General features: G+C 42.4%; 1 protein-coding gene across 2 annotated transcripts in view; it reads left to right on the forward strand.

Moving 5' to 3' along the window:
- The window catches only part of OSTF1 (osteoclast stimulating factor 1), a 51861-nt gene extending 36132 nt beyond the window's left edge, over nucleotides 1-15729 (forward strand). Inside the window, exons 6-11 of one of the 2 annotated variants that reach the window (XM_082694498.1) lie at nucleotides 1584-1691; nucleotides 2613-2662; nucleotides 5957-6035; nucleotides 8589-8687; nucleotides 14652-14682; nucleotides 15102-15729. In XM_082694498.1, the coding sequence (XP_082550624.1) occupies nucleotides 1584-1691; nucleotides 2613-2662; nucleotides 5957-6035; nucleotides 8589-8687; nucleotides 14652-14682; nucleotides 15102-15141 (407 nt within the window). In that variant the 3' untranslated portion in view covers nucleotides 15142-15729. The remainder of the gene's footprint in view (nucleotides 1-1583; nucleotides 1692-2612; nucleotides 2663-5956; nucleotides 6036-8588; nucleotides 8688-14651; nucleotides 14683-15101) is intronic. The other variant, XM_082694499.1, reaches the window with a different exon arrangement.
- Nucleotides 15730-23095: the final 7366 nt, after the last annotated feature.

A 23095-nucleotide genomic window follows, 5' to 3' on the forward strand; every position in this document is an offset into this window, starting at 1 on the left:
ATCAAGCATCACATTCTCTACCAACTGAGCTGGCGGGGTGCCCCTGTGATTTTAATTTTTAAAATATCAGCCACCAAACACTTTTTTTTTTTTTTAAAGATTTTTATTTATTTATTTGACAGAGAGAAATCACAAGTAGATGGAGAGGCAGGCAGAGAGAGAGAGAGGGAAGCAAGCTCCCTGCTGAGCAGAGAGCCTGATGCGGGACTCGATCCCAGGTCCCTGAGATCATGACCTGAGCCGAAGGCAGCGGCTTAACCCACTGAGCCACCCAGGCGCCCCCACCAAACACTTTTGAGTCCTTTATTTAGTCTGTGCTCAGTGGCAGGTGGAAAGGCATTGCTTGTAACTCCCGGAGCCCAGAGTCTGGCCGGGGGTGCCATGTGTGTAACAGATCATCACAAGATGATGTCAGAAGAAAAGCAGTTGAAGTATGTTTAAGTTAAGCAGGTTATAGAGGCCGCAGTGAGTAACCAGAGGGCAGGAGGGTGGAGACTTCTTGTGGGCGTTAGCATTTAGGAGAGTGTTGTTGTGTGGGATGAGGTTGAGGTTGGGGAGGAAGCAACAGGGATGGGCCTTGGTCCCATGCATCTGTGGTTTCCTCCGCCAAACCCTGAGATATTCAGCAATGCCTGGAGACATTTTGACTGTAGACGTGGGGATGCTCCTGGCACCTTTTGGATAGTAGATGCTGGGGACATTGTCAAACTTACTATGGGGCACCGGTTAGCCTCAACAGCAAGGAATTCTGCAGGCCCGCCATCGATAGGGCTGCTGTTGAGAAACCCTGCCATAGACAAGGGGAGTTGTTAGTAAGTCCTCAGGGCGCTCTCTTCCATTCTATTCCAGATCTTTCTGAGTTTTTAAAATGATTTTATTTATTTATTTGAGAGAGAGAGAGAGCATTAGAAGGGAGAAGGTCAGAGGGAGAAGCAGACTCCCTATGAAGCTGGGAGTCCGATGTGGGACTTGATCCCAGGACTCTGGGATCATGATCTGAGCCGAAGGCAGTTGCTTAACAAACTGAGCCACCAGATACCCCGGATCTTTTTGAAATGTGAATGTACAAAAGGAAATCACTGGTTTAGAATGGTGCATACGTTATAGAATTGCAAAGATGACATTTAAAAATTCATTAGTACCTGAACCGAATATTACACTCTTTGTTAAATAACTGGAATTTAAATAAGCCCATAGAGACCCCGGGGAGCTCTCCTGCCTTTTCTGTCCAAGGGGTAGAAAGACAGTGTCCATAAACCAGGAAGCAGGCTCTTACTGGACACTGAATCTGCCAGCACCTTGACTCCGGGCGTCTCAGAACGTGACAAATAATTTGTGCTGTTTAAGCTCTTCCAACCTTCCCCCTACCCCATCCCCAAGTCATTGTCAATGTTTTTCATTAGCAAACTGGAAGCAAAAATGTACCATAATGAATGCATTGTGGGTTGGGTCTTAATTTCAGACTTGCTAACAAATCCATTGTAGATGGGAATTTGTGGAGGATGAAATTGATTTTGAAGCAAAACAAAACAAAACAAAAAAACCCTTTTTCTCACGTTTTTATCAATTTGAAACTTTCTCAGGCAACTTGAGCTGGTTGAGAGAGTGTTTGGACAACGGAGTCGGCGTTAATGGCTTAGACAAGGCTGGAAGCACTGCGCTCTACTGGGCCTGCCACGGGGGCCATAAAGGTACTAGCTTCTGTGTGCTGTCCTCACCGTCCGCGCTACCAAAACCGTGCACCGCAGAGAGGAGACGGATTTACAGAAACAAAAAACAATCGATTCTTTTCAAGTCCTTTAGAACTTCGGCCAAAGAGCCTTGTTCCTGGAAGGTCTGGGAAGCAGTCGGTAGAATACTCACTGCGTGGACCTCCCTCACTGGAAAGCCTGGAAACTTCCTTTCCTCTCCCGGGCTTGGAAAGGTTACAGGAAAACAATAGTTGTGTAAAAACAAACCCCACGATCTGATCTTACAGAAGAAAGGGGCAACAGGGACTCCTCCAGCTCAGTTTCTCCCAACATACGCTTTCTTGATTTACATTTTAAGTTAAATGCACGCTGTTAGATGTAGGGGAAGGACAGCATTTGCTTAAGTTAGTGATCAAGTTGATAAACTTCTCCATTAAAATCGATAATAGGACAAGTGGAATTTCTACATGTGTTTCAGCCTGACCCACACCCATTTACCTCTCCCTACAGCACACACACAAAACAAACACAACAACCAGAAACAAAGCATCTAGCAGATTAATAAATAGCAGAGCCAAAGGAGAAGTTTCTGGCTGTTTCCCAAAAGGAAGCCAATCTTATTTTAGCTGATAAACACAGATTAGTTAAATGAATATAAAGTAGCACAACAAATGTAGAGTTAGTTCTACAGTGGTTGCTGTGTCAAAATGCAGAAGCCAGATTATCTGAAAACAACTTTTCCCTAGATAATTCTCCTTTTTAGGTTCTTAAGTCCTGTACTTCCATACATTTAAACAATTTTGTTGTACAGATGTTCTTGAAGATTCTTCTAAAGAATCCTCTCTTTCAAAACTATTATGCCTAGCCTTATCAGCCTTTTCCTTTTCATTCTTAAAAAATATCTCTCCTTTTAAATTTCAGACGTAGTGGAAGTGCTGTTTACTCAACCAAACGTTGAACTGAACCAACAGGTAAGATCGTTTACATGGAAGTCAGTGGTCATAACATACCTACCTTGTTCTCGGCTGCTTATGGGTGGCTTATGGGCGTGCAAAGGCCTGTCTTGGTGCCTTGAACTGACCTCTTCTCATTTCATATCTTCCATACACTTTTTTTTCAAAGATCTTTATTTATTTATTTGACAGAGAGAGACATAGCGAGAGAGAGCACAAGCAGGGGGAGTGGGAAATGGAGAGGGAGCAGCAGGCTTCCCGCTGAGCAGGGATCCCAATGCAGGGCTCGAACCCAGGACCCTGGGAACATGACCTGAGCCGAAGGCAGACACTTAACAACAGAGCCACCCAGGCGCCCCTTTCATACACTTTTTAATCAAAACACTATAAACACGTAGTTAAAAAAGTACTATTGTCCTGAAGTCCAAATTGTTTAAGCCCAAAATGCGTATCGTACTCCATCTTACCCACTCACTCCTTTTGGCTGTTAGCGCTTTCCTCTTGCCGTCATGTTATTAAGGAAGATGCCCACAGAGCTGTCCCCTAAGTCAGTATCTTCATAATGCTCTGGTGTCCTGTCTGAAGGCTTCTGCTTCTTCCTGCCTCCACTCTGATCTGCCATCTCCCAACCTTTGCTCCTCTGGTCATCTGCCAAGTATCCTATTAGAGTTTCCGGTATGCTACTCTGTAGAGTAACATTGTAATGCTTACAAGTATTATGGCTAAATATTGCTCACAGTTTGTGTCATTTCTGTTTCTGGCCTTACTTTTATTCAGCTGGTTTTTAGTTTTTGTATCTCACTGGAGACTTCTACACTGTTTCATGTTCTCTTGACATGCTTTTCCAAAATGTGTAAGATAACTGTTTTCTCCCTGCTGCTGGCCCCACCCCGCCCGGGAATATACTGGTACCTCCCGACGTCCTCCTCCTCATTCTTTGATCTGAGCAGCTTGGTCTCTGCTGCCCGTTGCTGTCTTCCTGCGAAGCCTTTCCTTCCCCTCCCTCCTGTGATATGCCTTCACCTGTTTGCATTCCGCGTTTGTCCTCCTGTTGCTGAGAACCTCTTCAAGCAGATTGCTAAGAAAGGGGTCCAAGGGATTGACTGGGCTGAGAGAATTCCAGGTTGAAAATGAATTCCATTGTATTCCCTTGGAGTTTTGCAGGCAGGCCTCTAGGGTACTCAGTTTTTAGGATTGCTTTCGAGAGGTTTGATGCCATTTTGATTCCCATTCTTCTGCGTGTGGTCTGCTTTTTCTCTCACCCAGAATTGTCCCTGTGTCCGTGGTGGTCTGAAATTTTACCATGATGTGGGTCTCTTCCCAGTAACAGTGGTGGACTCTTTCAGCCTAGAAAAATATTGTCTGGTGTTTCTTTTCCAGCTTTTACTGATGATTGTCTTTGTTCTTTGGTTCTGGAATGCTTGTTCGTAATGAGGTAGGACCTCTTAGCATTGAGGCTCCAGTTATTTTAGTTTTGCTCAGAGATCTTCTTACCTTCGTGTTTTATCTTGGTTACCTCTTTAGTTCCTTTCTGTCCTGTGTAAGTTTTCTGTTGCTGTGTAACAAAACACCACAGACTCAGCAGCTTAAAACAACACCCATTTGCCTTATACTTTTGTAGATAGACTGGAATTCTGGGTGTGGCACAGCTGGGTTCTCTGCACAGGGTCTCAGGGGCCAGAAGCAAGGGATTAGTTGGACTGGTTTCTCCTCTGGAGCTCAGCTCCTGCTCCAGGCTCACTCAGGTTTGCCAGGAGGATTGAGTTTCTTGCGCCCATAGTGCTCTGGCCCTTAGCTTTCAGTTTCTTGCACCTGTAGTGTCTGTGGCTCTCTCCACAGACATTTCGCAACATGGCTGTTTGCTTTCTTCTTGAAGGCCAGTGGAAGATTGTGTCTCCGATGCTCCCCCTTTGGAAAAGGGCTCACCTGATTAGGCCAGGCCCACTCCGTATAATATCCCTTTTGATGAAGTCAGCATCAACCGATTAGAAACCTAATTAGGGGAGTGATATCCCATTGTATTCCTTAGTCTCACCCATACTCAAGGTGGAGGGATTCTTCAGGGGGTGGATCCCAGGAGGCAGGGACCTTAGGCACCGTCTTAGAATTCTGCCCACTAAAAGCTTTCTCTTTTACTCTGATTATTATTTTCAAGTAGCATTTTTTTGTTCCATTATGCTCTTTCATGTTATACCTCAGATCTATGAATTGGAGCTTTTTAAAACATTTTCTGCCATTCACTGTGTCTTTTTCCCCTGAGCTCCATTAATTTTGGTTTAATCTTTTCTCAAATAATGGAGGCTTTGCTAGTACCTAGTATTTCCACATACCTACTGTCTGAAGTGTGGTAGATGTTCTGCCTGCTCACGGGGCTTCTCTGTAGGGTGACGTAAGATATTGGCTGTTTCGCTGGGTGATAACCAGATGTCAGCATGAATACCCTCTTCCTCCTCTGCATGTGAGGCTGTTGAGCTCCACTGGAGAACTGTCCTGCAGCCTCCTGCCTGGGGGTAGATGCTAGACCATGCACTCTGGGGCAACTTGTCGGTTTCAAGCTTAGCCACTGCTTTTAGCTCCTAGCCTCATTGCCACCTTACCTTGTACCTCTACGTCCCATGGGCTTGGAAACGATCTGGTTAATTTCTTGACAGGGTAAGTCTGCCATCTGCACAGGGTCACCTGACAGCAAGGAGTGAGGAGGGTGATCTAATTACTTCCATAATAAACACTTTCACCCAGTCCTCTTGTTTTCACTCCCACGCCTCTTGCCCGCTCTAATGTCTCCGGGCATCTCCAGTTGCTAATTCATGTAGGGTTTCTGCAGGGACAGATCTGCTTGCTTCCTCCTGGTGTCTCCTGCGGGCATCTGCAGGTCACCTGGTGTTCTTCCCAGTTGGTTTCTGCTCCTCCAGCCCATCCCCTCCCCCCACATGACTTTTCTGTCATCTTCTGACTCTTCTTTCTCTCTCTGGAATTTTATATGATTTTGTGACTTGTTCTTGTTGTAGGTTTACTTGGGGTGAACCTGAATTCATGCACATTTTCTTTTCTTTTTTTTTTTTTTATGATTTCATTTATTTATTTGACAGACAGAGATCACAAGTAGGCAGAGAGGCAGGCAAAGAGAGAGGGAGGAAGCAGTCTTCCAGCCGAGCAGAGAGCCCGATACGGGGCTCGATCCCACCCTGAGATCACGACCTGAGCCAAATGCAGAGGCTTTAACCCACTAAGACACCCAGGTGCCCCTCATGCACATCTTCAATCCACACTCTATTTTTAAAATGCTGCTTTCTCTCTCTTAATTCACTGTAGAACAAGTTGGGAGACACAGCCTTACACGCTGCCGCCTGGAAGGGTTATGCAGATATTGTCCAGTTGCTTCTGGAAAAAGGTAAAGGGTGTGCCCAGTTTATCCAGCCTTCACGTACCCTGGAAAAATAGGCTACGTTCAATTATATTATTTGAGATAGTAGGAAGAATAATAGTCTCTGTGTTTTGAAACTGGGATTTTAACTCACTCTGTCTGTATCACAGGGTTGTTACAATAAGATGAAATTACAGTATTGAGGTGAATTGTGTGAAGCTTTTAGTATTAAATTGAAAGTTTGGTAAGCTTTAAGGTTACACATATTACTTTCAGGACTTGTTTATTGTATATTTCTGCAGGATTAAAGGGCCTTAGAAGAAAGGTGTGCGTGTGTGTGTGCCTGTGTGTGTGCATGTGTAGAGAAGATTCTATCTCGGAAGGCTGTGTGGGTAAAGTTGCTGAGGTCTCTGTTCACACAGGAAAGTCTTGATAGATAAGAAAGCAAGCTGTAGCTATAACGTTCAGCTTTGAGACGGACGAAGAATGAGAAGATCCCTTGATTCCCTATTTCTCTACAAGTCAGAGGAGACAGTGAAATTATGGGCTGACCATCCATCTGTCCATCCACTTGTCCCGCACATATTCATTATAACCGTTTCAGAGGGCCAGGCATCCCCCCCACCCCAACCATGCTGTACCCTGGTCCAGAAGGCTATAAGTAGCTTGAATTCCAAGGTGTCCTATAGGTGCGCTGTCATTAGGGCTCCTCGGAGCAATGTTGTGGGATATATGAAGAAAAATGTTAACTGGTTTAAAGTGTGTTGATGGTGTAAACCTCAGGTGTAAAAAAGATCAGCGTGAGGACCACTATAGCGCCCCCTTAAGATTATGCCTAGAACTGCGCCTTCTGTGCCTCTGCCACTAAGCTGGGAAAATGAGCCTCGTCTGAACTGAGATGTGCTGCATGTGTAAAATGCACGTCGAATGTCAAAGACTTGGTGAAAAAAAGATGTAAAGCATCAGAATCATTTTTATGTTGGTTCTATGATAGACCAGTCACCTTTTGGATATACCGGGTTAAAGAAAATGTATTACGAAAACGAATTCCTCTTTTTTGAAAATGTGGCCACTAGAAAACTTAGAAATGACATATATGGCTCACATCGCATTGCTGTTGGGTAGTGTGGGTGGAGAGGGACACAGGAAATGGTTATTTCTTCTCCTGCAATGCTGGCTCTGAACATTTCCTGGCCTGACAGAAATCATGTACATGAGTTCTAAAGTGTAATTTAATGTAGGATACAATTAGCCACAGTACTCTTAACCCTCAGGATTTTTTTTAACCTGTAGCACAACAAGAAAATGAGGTTTCTAGACCCTTCGCTATGGGTAGATCGGGATCTGCTCATGAGGGAGATTTTTATACACGTCGCCATATTCCTAATTAAATAGGCCAAGCTTTCTTAACTATTTTTGTGCCTTTGAGTTTCATACATTTATTTTTTTGTTTATGGAAGAGGATGTGGTTACAAAGAGAACGGCGCTCTCCTATACTGTGGCAGAAAGTGCAGATGGGTAAAGCCTTCTTGGAAAGCAATCTGACAGTACCTTGCAGAATGAAAAATGTACATATCCTTACATTCCAGCATCACTTCTAGAAAACCAGACCTTAAAAAGATGTTCAAGGAGGTATACAGCAGTGCTGTTTGTAATAAAGGAGCAGCCTAAGTGCCCCTGGTGATTAAATAAATTTTACAGTGTCCACAAAATTGAATACTTAAACAAATGTTTAAATAGATTGAGTTATAAGGATGTGTATTAATAAGGAATAGTATGAAGGAATACCACTATGTATTGTCAGGTTAAAAAATCAGTTTATAGGCCAATGTATGTGCTATGAATTTGTGTATATATGCATAGAAGTCTGTGAATGCATTCACGCACCTAAGGGAGATGAGGGTTGATGCCCACTTGCTGGGAATGGTTTCCTGTGGACGAGCTAGAAGAAGGGGAAGGGATGGGTGAGTTGGAGGATGAAGTGGGACTTCAGCATACTTCTATGTTTTTAAATCTCTAACAACGAAAATGTACTCTTAAGTTCTGATGTAACTTTTACCATCGTGAAGACAAAGAAAAAAAGCAAGTAGAAGCTGGGCTGTGGGAACAATGGATTGCCTCTAGGTTTTATTGGGTGACTTTTCTAATTTGCACAGGAGTCCACTTACAGATATAAAATATTAATCCCCTCAGGCACCAGCCATGTGTATTTTTTCAAGAAGCAACGGGTGTATTATACTGAGTCTCCAAAAACTAGTGCCAAGACACTGTGGAGTCTGACTGGCTCAGGATTCACCTTCGGGAGGGGCCCCCTCCCTGCTAAAAACTCACATGCAGTATTCTAGGCACTTGAAAGGAAAGGGTAATTTTAATGGTGCCTAATTATCAGGGGTACAGCAGCAGGCCCCTGGATTAAAGATGCCAAGTGGGCTCTTACTGTTCTGAAAAAGCTGACTTTAGCACCAGAGGGGTTTTCTCGTTCGTTTGGGCCCAGCTGATTAGTTCGAGTGGAAGGAAGACTGTCTGCTACTCTAGATTCTTCAGAAACACCTGATGTGCTTTTCTTGTGTTGCGGAAAAGGTGCGAGAACAGACTTAAGAAACAATGAGAAGAAGCTGGCCCTGGACATGGCTACGAATGCCGCCTGCGCGTCTCTCCTGAAAAAGAAACAGGGCACAGGTATTCAGCTTTCATCCTTTTTTTTTTTTTTTTTTAAAGATTTTATTTATTTATTTGACAGAGATCACAAGTAGGCAGAGAGGTTGGGGGGCGGGGAGCAGGCTCCCCGCTGAGCAGAGAGCCTGATGTGGGGCTCCATCCCTGGACCCTGGGATCACAACGTGAGCCTAAGGCAGAGGATTTAACCCACTGAGCCACCCAGGCGCCCCTCAGCTTTCATTCTCTGTTCTCCTCTGGCACCATCATGACCAAAGGTTATCATCTTAGAATGGGCAAAAAACCACTCTTCTCAGGAAACTCTTCATGTGGTTCTGAAGTTAGGTTTTATCTCCTGGGTCTAATTTGGAACGTTCGCCTTAGAAGAAATACCTTCATGCAAATAAGTTGAAGAGACATTGACCTTTTAGTATTTTATTGTATGTTTCCTTTGTTCCTTACAATCAGGTTGTAATCACCTTGCTTTCCATTAGAGCCCTTATCAGAGAGCCCTGGTCTCCATATGCTCGTTTCAGAGAGGTTTTTACTATCTCTAAATATATTTTTTTCAATTAAGCACTAAAGAGCTCCATGGTTCTATTTGGTTTTTATTTTAAATGAGAGTATCAATAAACGATAATCAGAATATTCTAGACTTGGTAAGCAATTTGGTGTTTACTTAGAGACTCTGGGTGGTTTTTAAAAGTAAAGTTTAGGTATATATCCTTAAAGATAAAAATATCTGTTGGTGTGGGAGAATAGGTTCGAAAGAAAAAAAAAATGAAAGGTTTGTGTGGTTGTTTTGAAAAGGTGTCAAAGAAAAGGTGTTAAACGCATTTGCGTCCTTCATGATTACTGTTCAGAGACCTCTCAGCACATAACCTACTGGACGAACCATTCTAAGGAACATGCAGACATCTGTATTGATTAGAAATACTGGCGGGATGTGTTTTAACTCTTCTTCCCATTCCCCTGTCCTGTCTCTCCCTTTCATCTGCCATCAGCCTCCTGACCCACGAGGAATTCAGAGGTAGAGAAAAGAAAAGTAGGAGATGATTTGGTTGGAGGGCACATTCACTCTCCCTCCTCTGCTTCTCAAGCCTTCCTCTACTCCTGTGTTTGGCTCTTTAATGCCACTTTGAAGGAGAAGCCAATGATTGATGCATCTCTCCCGCCATTTTCTAGAATGGATGCTAGTATAATGGAGAACTTACTTTTCACAAGTCTTCATTTCACATCGCTACTCACCATTCCAACCCTACTCTGTGTTGCTTTGGAGATGGAAGTTGAGACTGATTCATGCTGGTGCAGAATCACCAGATCAGCCTCTGATGCATTTCCGGTATAGAGGCTCCGTCCATTTGTTTCCATTTTAAGCTGAGTCCGATCACTGTCAGAGTTCTGAGCTTGTGTAACGAGGTACTAATTTCTGATCCATCACGTAAATCACACTCCCATTAATTTTTGAACTTTGGGAAAGCTTTTTTCTTCCTTAGCTAAGTACCCTTTGTTTTATAAGAAGAGGCAGCGTTATCTTGTCTTATATATAGCCCAGTTCCAGCAGAAGCAACAAAATAAAGTCAGTCCTCTGGTTTCCTGCTTTAGTCGATCAAAAATCGCAAACAGAGCTTATCTCTTCCTGACTTACCAAGGGAGCCTCCAGAATTATCCTCCTTGTCTGTCCGTCACCACATTCCCCTCCTAGCCCTCCTCATGAATCTGCTGTTCCTTTGTTCTTTACTCCAGATAGGTCTTTGCTCCAGATTTTTATTTCTTTTAGCTTTCAGTTCAGATATAGTGCAAACCATTAAACCATTAAGAAACTTGGGTTCCTTAATTATTTAAGCCATGAATTCTCACTGGCAGAGATAGTGTTTCTTTAAAGTAATTACTCATGCATAGATGGATTGAGGGTCTGCTAAGTGAGTGAGAAAGTATTTACCAGCTGAGGGGTGCTCCTTAGCAATCCTACATTTTGATTGAGAAGCCATATATGTACCTACGAGGGAGAAATACTTTTACTTGGAGCCTGTCTCTACCTTCCTGCTGCCTTGGTTGGGTCTAGAAGTCGGACTATGGCCTAACTTCTTTTTTCTGCCGCTGACTTCCTGTTGCTCTGTTTGCTATGTGGGTCCCTTCAGAATGTCCTGATCATGGAGTAAGACTTCTTATGAGCTGAAGGTTATCAGAGACTCATGTACACTATAAGCTTGATCATGGTAGACAAGGAAAATGCCACACTTGCATTAGACCCCAGCGAGCTGTACCCAGAAGCCTCCACGTGGGCAGCAGGAGCTGGGGGAGGCAGAAGGCAAACTGCTCTTTTCCGCCTCACCTTTCTACAGTCCTTGTAGAATGGGGCTGGGAGGAAAGTCTCTTTTTCTCTGTTCATGCCAAGTGTCTTTAGGCTACTTTCTTAAATTTGTATTGATTAGATAATGGACTCATTAATGAGGTAATCTGGGGGCCTGGCACACAGAGGCAAGAAATGAACTTTCACATTTTAGTTTTCATGTTACCTTTTTCCTCTCTTTTTTCTTGCTTCATTCCATAATCATCCAGTAAAATATTTCAATTTGTATTGTGATCCTAGTTGGAATCAGAGTTGACTATTGGGCCAGATAGGTAATTATCAGCACAAACTCTGCACTGAAAAAAGTATATCCTGATGTTTCTTGCCCACTTTTAAGAGCACATCTTGGATTTTAGGAAGAGAAAAAAAAAGTTCCATTTTTGTAGTTACCTTGGGTAACTTTGGGATATGAGTGCAGGACCAGGGTTCAACCCCACCTTAAGAGTTCCACACTGTAAATTCTTTTTCCAGTTTTTACAAATTGGGGCATAATTTATATTAAGTAAATACATAAATCCCAAGTTTACATCTTGATGCATGTGTGTGTGTGTGTGTGTGTGTGTGTGTGTGTGTGTTTTAACTGTGCTCACACCTATTTGCCGCAACCCAGATCAAGGTAGAGCATATTTTCCATACCCAAGAAGCCCCTTCCATATTCTCCCTTTCTCTCATCATTTGCCTGTGCTTGAACTTGATATAAATGGAACCAAACAGTATGTACTTTTTTTGTGTTTAACTTCTTTTCACTTAATACTCTGTCTGTGAGATATATTTAGCTTACTGTGTCTTTCTTTCTACCACTTATTTATTTATTGTTTGTTTGTTTGTCTTAAATACTGGTGCGTGATTTGGAATGTGCAGTTCTAGGTCAGTGACACTGGGGAGAAATGGAAGTGACGTAGGAAAGAAGGGGATGTATCACTAGGAGATACATTACTATCATCATGGCCACGGCCCAGGATGGGCGGGCTGTGAAGAGATACAGCTCCTCAGCACTTGGCCATATGAGAAGTTTCCAGAGAAACTGCCTGAGCACGATCTTTGAAAGGAAGGAAGGTGGAGGAGTTTATTTGCCTGGCTCATTCCTGTCTCTTGATTTCCTGTCAGTAACGTTTGTATCATGGCGAGCCACCTTCTCTTGCTAACAGGAGAAACGAGGTTGAAATAAAAGGCAGAAGTAACCATGGAAGGACAAAGACTATCTCAAGTGGCAAAACATAGGATTGTAGTAATGAAGTAGAGTAGGAAAGAGCTTTGATATTGTCTTTTTGTCTGTGGCTCAGAAGGCTTCTTTTCCTAAGTTTATAGCCAATCTGAAGGTTGTGAGTATGTGTGGGATAGGACAAAGTATATTCTATCCAGGTCTCCGAATTTCTCATAAGGTGGATGGACACAAATACCGAAACCTGGAGACTTCTAGGAGTTTGGAAGCTGCTGTGAAATCTTTGAAGTTTGCCTCTGTTCTGCTTATATCCACTTGTTCCTTCATGTTTCCTTCTTGTAGATAAATCCATTTCAACTTCCCTTGTACCAACTCTCCCTTGTCCCTTCCTTTTTTGCAATAATTCTAAATTTATAAAGATAATGACTGAAAAAAACTATAGTATCATCAGCATGCATAAAATTAATGATGCCTTTGTATCATCAAATAAATCTTGTCATTGCCCAAATTTCCCCTTTTTTTCCATATATGTTTGTTTATGCTTTATTTACCTATTTTTTAAAGATTTTTTTAAAAGATTTTATTCATTCATTTCACAAAGAGAGAGAAAGAGATCACAAGTAGGCAGAGAAGTGGGGAAGCAGGATCCCTGCTGAGCAGAGAGCCTGATGTGGGGCTCGATCCCAGGACCCTGAGATCATGACCTGAGCTGAAGGCAGAGGCTTTAATCCACTGAGCCACCCAGGTGCCCCCGTGTTTCTAGCATTTAAAAAAACATTTCCACCCTATTTACTATTATTTATTTATTTCACCACTGAGTCACCCAGGCGCCCTTTATTTACCTATTTCTATTAGAGTTTACTTACTTGTTTATAATTTAAGTCAGGGTCTGAATAAGGTCAGGCTCTGATTGGTAGGTACATCTCTTAAATCATTGCTTTCTCTCCCTCTCCACTTCCTCTCTTTTGCTAGCCTGGTGATTTACTTGTTAAAAAGCTGGGTCACTTTTCCTGAAATTTCCGGTCTAGATGGCATACGTGCATATGGGCCTCTCCATAGTGCTCTTTGTCATGTTCCTCTTTCCTCTGTATTTTTGTCAGTTGGTGTTAGATCTAGAGCTTTGATTGGATTTTCCATTTTATCCATCTACCTAAGGGATAGAGGGAAACATGCTTCATGAAGACAGTTGTTTCATCAGAGACACAGAATATCTGTTACTTCTCCTGTGACATTACCATTCATCGATAATCATTGTCTGGATCCACTGTTTCACGGACAGTTGCAAAATGGTGATATTTGAATTCTGTCACTCCTGTCTCAGTTATTAGCTGGAACATTCTGTTAAAAAAAAAAAATTCCCTTCATCCATGGCTTGATTACTCAGAAGTAATAGTTTGTGCAATAGGGGCAGAATAAAGGCTTAATTTTTATCCTTTGTTAATGAATTTTCAAAATAAGGTACTGGTTCCCTATTATTCTCCAAAGAGGTCTGGTGAATTCTCCTTGGTGTATGTCAAAATACGTGCTGTGTTTCAATCCACTGTATTAGTCTTTATTTTTTTAAAAAAACATTTTATTTATTTCTTTGACAGAGAGAGAGATCACAAGTAGGCAGAGCAGCAGGTGGAGTTGGGGGGGGTGAAGCAGGCTTCCCACTGAGCAGAAAGCCCAATACAGGGCTTGGTCCCAGGACCCTGAGATCATGACCTGAGCTGAAGGAAGGGGCTTAACCCAACACTGAGCTACCCAGGTGCCCCAGTATCCTTATTTTTTAAAAAAATTTTTTGAAGATTTTATTTATTTGCGAGAATGCATGAGCACAAGCAGGGGGAGTTGCAGAGGGAGAGGGAGAAGCAGACTCCCCATTCAGTGGGGAGCCCGATGTGGGGCTCGATCCCAGGATCCTACAATCATGACCTGACCTGCCTTAACTGACCGAGCCCCCAGGCGCCCCTAGTATCCCTATTGATAGTCCCTCTTTGGCTAGTGGAGGCCTCTTCAGGTTGGATCATGAGTCTTTTTAAAATGATGCTCTCTTTGATAGCATCCGTGCTTTATGCTAGGTTCCAGGTGAATTTTTACATTTTCTGCCCCAGACTTGGGATCAGTGACATCTCCAGTGAGCATAGGGATTGAGTGTTTAGAAACCATGATCACATACATTTATTGAACTCTAACAGCTCTTATACTTCCATTTCCGTTTCCCCCTAAAGTGATACCTCATGTAACCTGTTGCTTATAGGCATTTAACTAGACACTTGAATAGGTGAACAGTTAAAGATCAGATGCCTTCTTTTTGAACCCTGTCCAAGCCTGATTTAACATATGGTGGGATACTGTTCTTTCCGTTTCACACTTTTATTTATTTTGTTTCGTTCTTTTGCTTCTGAGCCTACTTTATCCGTAGTTTTAAAAGTGAAACTGAAGCTTCTGTGTTTTCATTCTCTTTCTTTTCCTTTTTCCCCCACATTAGTTATCTTTCTACCCAGTGACCTTGCCCTCAGGTAAGGCCTCGCGGGTTGTCGACTGACTGAAGCCACGTGTGTGCACTTGTCTTTGGGAGAGGAGGTTGGAAGTACACTGGTCAGAGTGGAGGGGCTTCCCGTGTGTTCCATGCTGGTCATGGTGCATGGGGCTGGTTGCATTTTGTGCAAGGTAGATTAATGGTGCATTAGCATCACATGCTTTATTTTTTTGCATGTCTAAGGAACATGCAGACATCTGTAATTGTCAGCCTCTGTGGCAGCAAATCCTCAGCAGTTAGGCAAGAAAGCAAAAGTTGAAAAAGATCCTTGGGGGCAGTACAGTCCCAGGGTCTGAGGAAAGATTACAGCTTGTGGAGCTATCAGGAGCTTTGAAAGTGAAAACAAAATCTGAGCAATTTGTAATGTCTCTGTTTTGCTCTGCCCTCCATTCTGTTTAGATGCTGTTCGAACATTAAGCAATGCCGAGGAATATCTTGATGATGAAGACTCCGATTAATTCCCTTCTGGAGATTCGAGAGCTAAAACATCTGTTGCTTTTGCCATTCCAAAACCTTTGTCTTTGCCAGAAGAGTGTTGGTAACTGTTTTTTGTCTTTTTTTTTTTTTTTTAAGTCTATATGAACATGGAAGTATTGCACTGCGTTTGCATAGAATGTGTAAATGGGTAGGTTTTCACCTTCAGTTTGCCAATAAGTGACTGGATACTTTGCTGTATAAAGTACATTTTTGTTCGCCAGAGTAGAACAAGAAGAGATTATTTCTATTTATCAAGTTTTAAAGGAATTAAAAATTTTTTTTCTTTAAAAAATCAGAATGGTTTTTGGTTTTGTTTTTTTGTTTTGTTTCGTTTTATTTTTGTTTTTTTTAAGTTCTTTACCTCAAGGATTGAAATATTTTGAATGGATTTTTCAAGGGAAAAATGCTTGTTATAATAATGAACCAAAAGACTTAACAGAAAGTCGTCAGCTATTCTGACAAAAATAAACATTTAAGAGACTGTATTCCTTTTGTCTGTTTTTGTGGATCACTCTTTGCTGGTAAATAAAGCTCTTTATATTTAGGTAAAGGCTGATTTTATTTTTTAAGTCCTATTTCATATTTATTAGCACAAAGGAATCAAAGTAGCCACATTTCTGTTCAACTTTATATATATATTTGATTTAACCTGATTAAAGTCGAGACAATAATCATGGAGAAGATACATTTATAATGAAATACATAACTTCAGTAATTATTAGACTCCAGTTTTATCTCCAAGGTTATACATAGTATGAAGAAATCCAGCAACTCATTACAGTTTGCTTGTGGTCTGAAAGATTAAAAAAATTGATTTCCTTATCATGGAAGATGTCATCATTTCCTGTAATGGAGTAGCCAGGAGCCATGAAATTTTTTTGTGGTAAGCTTTTCACTTTGATAGCATTTGTTTTCCCAGAGTGTGCCTCTAGCTCATAACAGTTCAGATTCTTTTACTAAAACATCAATTAATATTGCAGGAAGCCTTCTGTAATATTGAAGTGACCCTTGATTTGAGATTCGAGTTCTAATTTTGTCATCACTCTTGGCGTTTGCCTAGATTCTAGGCCCTCGGCCCAGAACCCTATTTTGTAAGAAGACTTAAATGCTGATTTCAAAAAAACACATTGGTGCGGAGAAGGAAATGTTTGAAGAAGGAAGTGGGGTTAGCTCAGGAAATGAATAACTGTAAGAGGTTTCTGTCTGTGACTGTTTTTTTTTTTTCCCCTCTGTGGGTACCTTGAGGAAGGGTATCCTGAGAAGCCTGTTTGAGGTCTTTCAAATACCCCAACCAAATTTTTCTTTTTTTTTAAAGACTTTTTATTTATTTATTTGACAGAGAGAGATCACAAGTAGGCAAAGAGGCAGGCAGAGAGCGGAGAGGAGGAAGCAGGCTCCCTGCTGAGCAGAGAGCCTTATGTGGGACTCAATCCCAGGACCCTGAGATCATGACCTGAGCCGAAGGCAGCGGCTTAACCCACTGAGCCACCCAGGCGCCCACCCCAACCGAATTTTAATAGAAAGAAATCTGTGTAAGTAGCGACAACAGAGATAGAAAACAAAATCTGAAATTGATATCCTCAAAATAAATTGATATCCACAAAATAAAACAGAACTTGAGTTAAGGATTTGCATTCCTTCATAAGCACAAACTTGAAGACAGGAAATCCTTGTTGAAATTGTGTCTGTTTGAACCATAGAACCTTTAAGGATTCATTCTTTATTTTTAAACTTTTTTTTAAAGGAAGAGAGCACAAGCCGGGGGCAGGGGTTGCAGAGGGAGAGAGAGAATCCCAAGCAGGTTCCATGCTCACCACCGAGCCCCACACGGGGCTCCATCTCGTGACCCTGAGACCATGACCTGACTTGAAATCAAGAGTAGGATGCCCAACTGATTGAGCCACCCAGGCGCCTCTAAAGATTCATTCTTTAAAATGGGGTTTGTGTGGGGCTCCTGGCTGGCTCAGTTGGAAAAGTGTGACCCTTGATCTTGGGGTTGTAAGTTTGAGCCCCATGGTAGGTGTCAAGATTGCTTAAAAATAAAATCTTTAAAAGGAAATGATAAAATACATGGCTTCTGCCTTAACAAAAAGCTTTTGGAAATCTCTGACTTCTTGTTCCTGCATACTTTGGGACTGGTGTGATTAGGATAGATGCCAACTAAACACTTTTAATTTTTCACATGGGCAGAGATAATACAGTTTATATGAATACAGATAATTTACAGATAATTTTTATGAAAATGCGGTGTGCTTGATGTGGGTATATTATTTATGTCTTTGAAGAAAAGAATAGTGAGTGGCATCACTAACATTGCTTTTAACATTACTGAACTTAATGAAAATTCTAGAAAGTTGGCCAACCAGAATTTTTGGGGGGTGGAGGGTGGACTTAGGTATATGCATGAGTTGCTGGTGAAACAAAAAAAGGACAACACATTTTGCCGTGGTTGAAACTTCATGGGAAAATTTACTTTTGCTTCTTGTTTCTTTAGCCTTGCCGATCTGAGCTTTTTCAGAGATGTCGAATGCTGAACTCAGCAACAAAAATCAGTTCTAAGAACGTGTCACTCCTCTAATTCTGTGCAGAGGAGAGCTTTGATTATGTTCTGGAAATGACTTTGGAGGTTTTGCTGTAATCTGAGCTTTCTGACAGTCCCTGTGGCCTGAATGCCTTCCCAGTCCATTGTGTGCTTTAGATAGAAAATGGCTCCCAGCCCGTGGGGGCGTGAGATAGACCAGCTTTACACCCAATAGCCTCATGCAAAGAACGGTTTTTATCAGTTTCCCATTTTAGCTTCCTTTCTGGGACTGGTCTGTAGGCATTACATTTGTCAATTTCTGTATTTCTCTGGTGAGCTCACTCCCCCCATTGTCTTGTTTTTTTCAAGTGTGGCCATGTTGTTACCCAAAGGGAAATGTTGAACAAACTGATGATGACCCTATTTTTTCTTAACTCTTAAAAACCGAATTGGAAATAATGCTGAAAATGAAATCTCAGATAATTTTAGGTAGAGGAAAATAAAAATTTTCTATATAAGCTTCCTTCATAAGGTTTCTTTATCGTGTAATTTCTAATTTACTGGCATTTCTTCTTGTGAGCCCTGTGCCTCTTACGTTTGTGAAGGGTAATTTCTTCTCTGATAGGCTGTATGGAGTCTAATGCTTAACATCAGCATTTCCCTGTTGGCTTTGATTTTGTGCTTATTCCCCTGAATTTTATGTTGAAAATAGGTTGATAGTGGTAATGCACAGACAACCATACATTGGACAGCCAAACTGCAAAGTCTGTACTGAAAGTTGAGGTTTTGGGGAGAGAAGGATTGCAAGAGTCTATCCTCCCTATTTTAACCAAAAATACAGCTTCAGTGAAGTTTTCTCAAGTGAAGGAAAAATTGCAGACCACAAATTTATGGTTGCTTTCCCCTTATTTTTTAATAACAAGCCTTTACATCTGCCCGTCCCTTCAAATGACATAAAATTAAATAAAACTACCATTTATTAAATGCCTACCCTGCCCGTTCCTATGCCAAGCAGTTTCGTAGACATGATGTCATTTGATCTTTACAGCAACCCCTGGCAGGGAACATTAATGCCCCTATCTTTTTACAGAAAGGCTGAGTTTTGAAGAAGTAACTAGCTCAAGGTCACACTGCGAAGTTGGAAGTGCAGGTCTGGTCAACTCCTGAGCTAGTGCACCTGCAGCCCTACTGCATCTAGCAGGTGATGCCTTTCATGTTTGGCCAGAAAAATAGGCAGAAACGAACCAGCTTCTTTCTTACTTGAGCCCTGGATCTAGCATCTAATAAATTCAGCATCTCTGCCAATTTACTTAAATGTGTTATGTAAACCAACCCTAAGAGATTTTTTTCTTTGTTTTTTTAAATAAAGTATTTCTCCCTCCCCTCCCCACCCTATCTCATCCCGGAAAATTTTGGCAGAAATTTTTGGTTCCCAGTAATCCTGAAGAAATACAATTTAATGAACAAGTTTCCCAATTTTCCTGTCTGCGCAAAACTATAAATAAGTGCCAAAGGAGAAGAGCCTCAACCAGCAGCTGATCACCTTGCTCAGAGTTTGTACTGCTAACTTCAGCATTTCCTCAGATAGTCCAAGAGCTCCTGACTTGTTTCCATGTAATCATGAAAAGAACTGTGTGTCTGGGAAGGGTCAGGGAATATTGTCTTACCCAAGTCTGGGAGCTCTCACGGACGTGTCGGTTCCCTCCCACTTCCCAGGGAGTTCTGCTGGTGTCTCCTGCCAGCGGCCGCCTGCACGGGGTTCCCATCACGCTCAGCCCTCCACCTACACTCCACTGTTGCCAGTGGGGGGCCGGGGTGAGGTCAGGTTCCTGGCTGTGGCTGAGAAAGAAAACTGAAGACATCCAAAAGTATGAGTTTGAAAGCCTTAGAGGGAGGAGGAAGGAAGGAAGGAGAAGAGAGGAGGAGGGAAGAGGGCGAACAGCAAAGGAGAAATGGCGCCCCCCCTGAGGTACACATGGTCCTGATATGAAATCCTAAAGCTTCGAGAAGTGGGTATGGGCTTTGGGGAGGAACTGTGGATTCGGGTCTGGCTCTGCAGCCCATTGCTGAGTGGCCTTGGACAGATTACGTAAAACATCTAGATCCATAAGCTGTAACACAGGTAAGTAATAGTGTCTATTACTTATAGATACTGAAGTTAAGAAGATTAAATGTAGTGATCTCCGTAAATGACTTAAGAGAGTGCTTGTCAGAATGATCGCCTCATAAACATTGGCTGTACCCATAAGCCCAAAGGAGGACGTTTTCATTAAATAAATTTGTATGAAGGTTGGGTCAAACATGTTTTTTCAAAAACATGGCCATCATTTTAAGATTTCCTAAAATACATTAAAAATGAGTAGAGGACAGTGATACTTCCTTCCGCTCCTTTAGGTATGCTTACATGCGGTAGAGCATTTTTCAATATAAATCTACTTATTGGGGCACCTGGGTGGCTCAGTTGAGTAAGAGTCTGCCTTTGGCTCAGGTCATGATCCTAGGGTCCTGGGATCCAGCCCTGTGTTGGGTTCCCTGCTCCGTGGGGAGGGTGCTTCTCTCTCTCTCTCCCTCTGCTCTTCCCCCTGGCTGTGCTCCCTTTCTCTGTCAAATAAATAAAAACTGTAAAAAAAAAAATTAGAAAAATAAATTTACTGATTGATTGAGAGTTACAGGGAAGACGTATCTAACTCAAGAAGACCTTATTATTCAAATAATTCAAGGTCAAGTGGGGAGAATGCTGGCCACCATTTCAGTTTTACATTGTTGCTCTGTTGCTCTGGAATAACCATTCCAGAGGGAGGGCTTGAATGGGCTTGAGCCATTTTAGATGGGGGGCTTGATGGGCTTGAAAGACCATGGATGGGTTTACTATTTGGTACATTATGATTTCAAATTGCCCTTACATGTCTTCCAACTACGAACAACCCATCTTTTGAATGGATCAGGTTCCTAACTTCATACATTTCCCTGACAAGGTCTAAGTTTCAAGACGTGGGTCTGCGGGTGTTAACGACACAAGAATCTAAGACATGAGAAGTGAAGTGTCATACAGTCCTCCCTCACTGTGACCAAGAAGGCTACAGAGGAGGAATTCAATTGGCCATTTCATTTGCCATCTTAGAAGGGAAATTTGTGGGGCCCCATGAAAATGCTTTCTTAGAAGTGAAGACTAAGGGCGCCTGGGTGGCTCAGTGGGTTAAGCCGCTGCCTTCGGCTCAGGTCATGATCTCAGGGTCCTGGGATCGAGTCCTGCATCGGGCTCTCTGCTCAGCAGGGAGCCTGCTTCCCTCTCTCTCTCTCTGCCTGCCTCTCTGCCTACTTGTGATCTCTGTCTGTCAAATAAATAAATAAAATCTTAAAAAAAAAAAAAAAAAAAGAAGTGAAGACTAAGATGAGGACGTGAGGCCTGTTGGGACACAGGCTGGTGTGAAGGTCACTGACTGACTGACGAGAAGTAGCTTCAGAGAAGCCGACAGCTCTGCAGGGCTCTTCAGTAGAGGGTTTGCACCACCATGACCCCATGGCTCAGGAAAAACCCATCCTGTGGCTGTTACCCACCATTTTGGAGCCCGGTGACTGGCCAGGCCTCTTTGTCCTTTTGATGCACCAATCATGAGGATCGGGGGACACTGGTTTCTGTGAATTCAAAGTGGTGTCGCTCCATCCATCTTTAAGAGGAGCTCGATCAGGGGCCTTTTCCCAGGACCTCAGGTTAGAGCTTAAGCCACTGTGTTGCTGGGTCAGCTTTCCAGCACGGGATACCTCTCGTCTGCAGTTGGATGTGTGATGAACCCCACCTTTAATCTCAGAACAGGGGTTCAGATAGCAGACCTTGGTGGAGAAGAAGAATACTTGGGGTTCCTCCACGTTGCCCCTGTGGGATTTTTGTGAATGGGATGGGGTACGGTGGGAGGTTTTCACTGTATCTCTCCATCTGCCTTTGTCAGAGCTGTAGGTTTTGCCCTTCTGTGAGTCAGATGCGTTTCGTTATATTTTTAACCTTTGGGTTGTCACAGGTAACGGCACGAAACTTGTGGATGCCGTTCTTGTCTTAAAATTGGAAATGGTGCCTTATTTCTCTCTTGCTCCATTTTTCCTTATTAGTTAGCAATGTCTTTCTTCTGAACTGTTACATGAATTCATTAATTATGCCTGCTGCTACTACCTCAAGCTATTGAGCATTTATTCCCCGCAAGGAAATTTCAGCAAGAACAGTGGAACTGCTAATATAAGAATTGTTCTTAAACTTTGTCCTTGAACAGTCCTTGGATGTGATTTATTCAGTCTAATATCTGGCCCGTCTCCTTTTTAAATAGATAGAGCCCGAGGTCCAGAAGTGGCTGGCTTGCTTGCTTTCTTTCAAGATTTTATTTATTTGAGAGAGACAGAGACAGAGACAGAGAACGACTGGGGGAGGGGCAGAGGGGGAAGCAGGCTCCCCGCTTAGCACGAAGCCTGATGGGCTCAATCCCAGCACCCTGAGATCATGACCTGAGCCAACCGCAGATGCTTAACCAACTGAACCACCTAGGCACCCTTTTCCCTGTTGACTTTCTATTATAAACATAGCAAGGTCATGGCAGAAATTGTCATTGATGAGAAATCAGTCTCACAGGATTTGAGATCATTGCCATGGGGCTTGTCTTTCCAGATTGTGTTGTTTTGTGAGAGATTGTTTTCCCACTGTAGACATGCTTTCTTTTTTCCAGGTCCTGTATATTCTTCTCTCTCACCATCTTTCCTTTTTGCCCGCCCCCCCCTTCAACTGCACTTTAGCCACACACAGGGAAATGGGAAAGGTCTGATTGCATCAACTAATTTTTTTTATACTTTTATCTCCCACTAAAAGGTTAATAGGGGGAGAAATTGAACAGCTAGCCAAAATAAAATTTGAAATGACTGAGTTTATTAGCCCTGTTTGTGGCTGGCCTCTGTTAGCTGTCCTAGATGAAAAGGAGTTGAAATTCTTGTGTCCTAATTTTTCTAGTGTCTGAGTCACTACGATAATAAGACGACTGCATTCTGTGGAGTATGTGCAGTCACAGTCTGTCCCTGTTCATTGTGCTTTCTGTCTCGTCCATCAGCAAGGACTGTGGCTGGGTATTTTGTTAACATTTGTATGCCAAAGGTGCCTTCTCTTTAAATTGAAGAATAATAACTAACTATGTTCAATGGTTTGACTTAGTACTAGTCCAGCAGCCTCATCATTTTGACCCACGGACAAGAAATGAAACCGTGGTAAGTAGGCAGTGTTTCACTCAAGGTTTGTGGCTCTTGTGTTTTCCTTTGAATGATGAGCCCTGTAAACTCAGTAATGACTTCAAATGAATAGGAATGCAAGGCTCGGTTTTCATTGATGTGCCTTGCTTTTTAAAATGGTTTGCATATATTTTTT

Source organism: Mustela nivalis (genome assembly GCF_964662115.1).
Source record: "Mustela nivalis genome assembly, chromosome: 13".
Classification (NCBI taxonomy): domain Eukaryota; kingdom Metazoa; phylum Chordata; class Mammalia; order Carnivora; family Mustelidae; genus Mustela; species Mustela nivalis.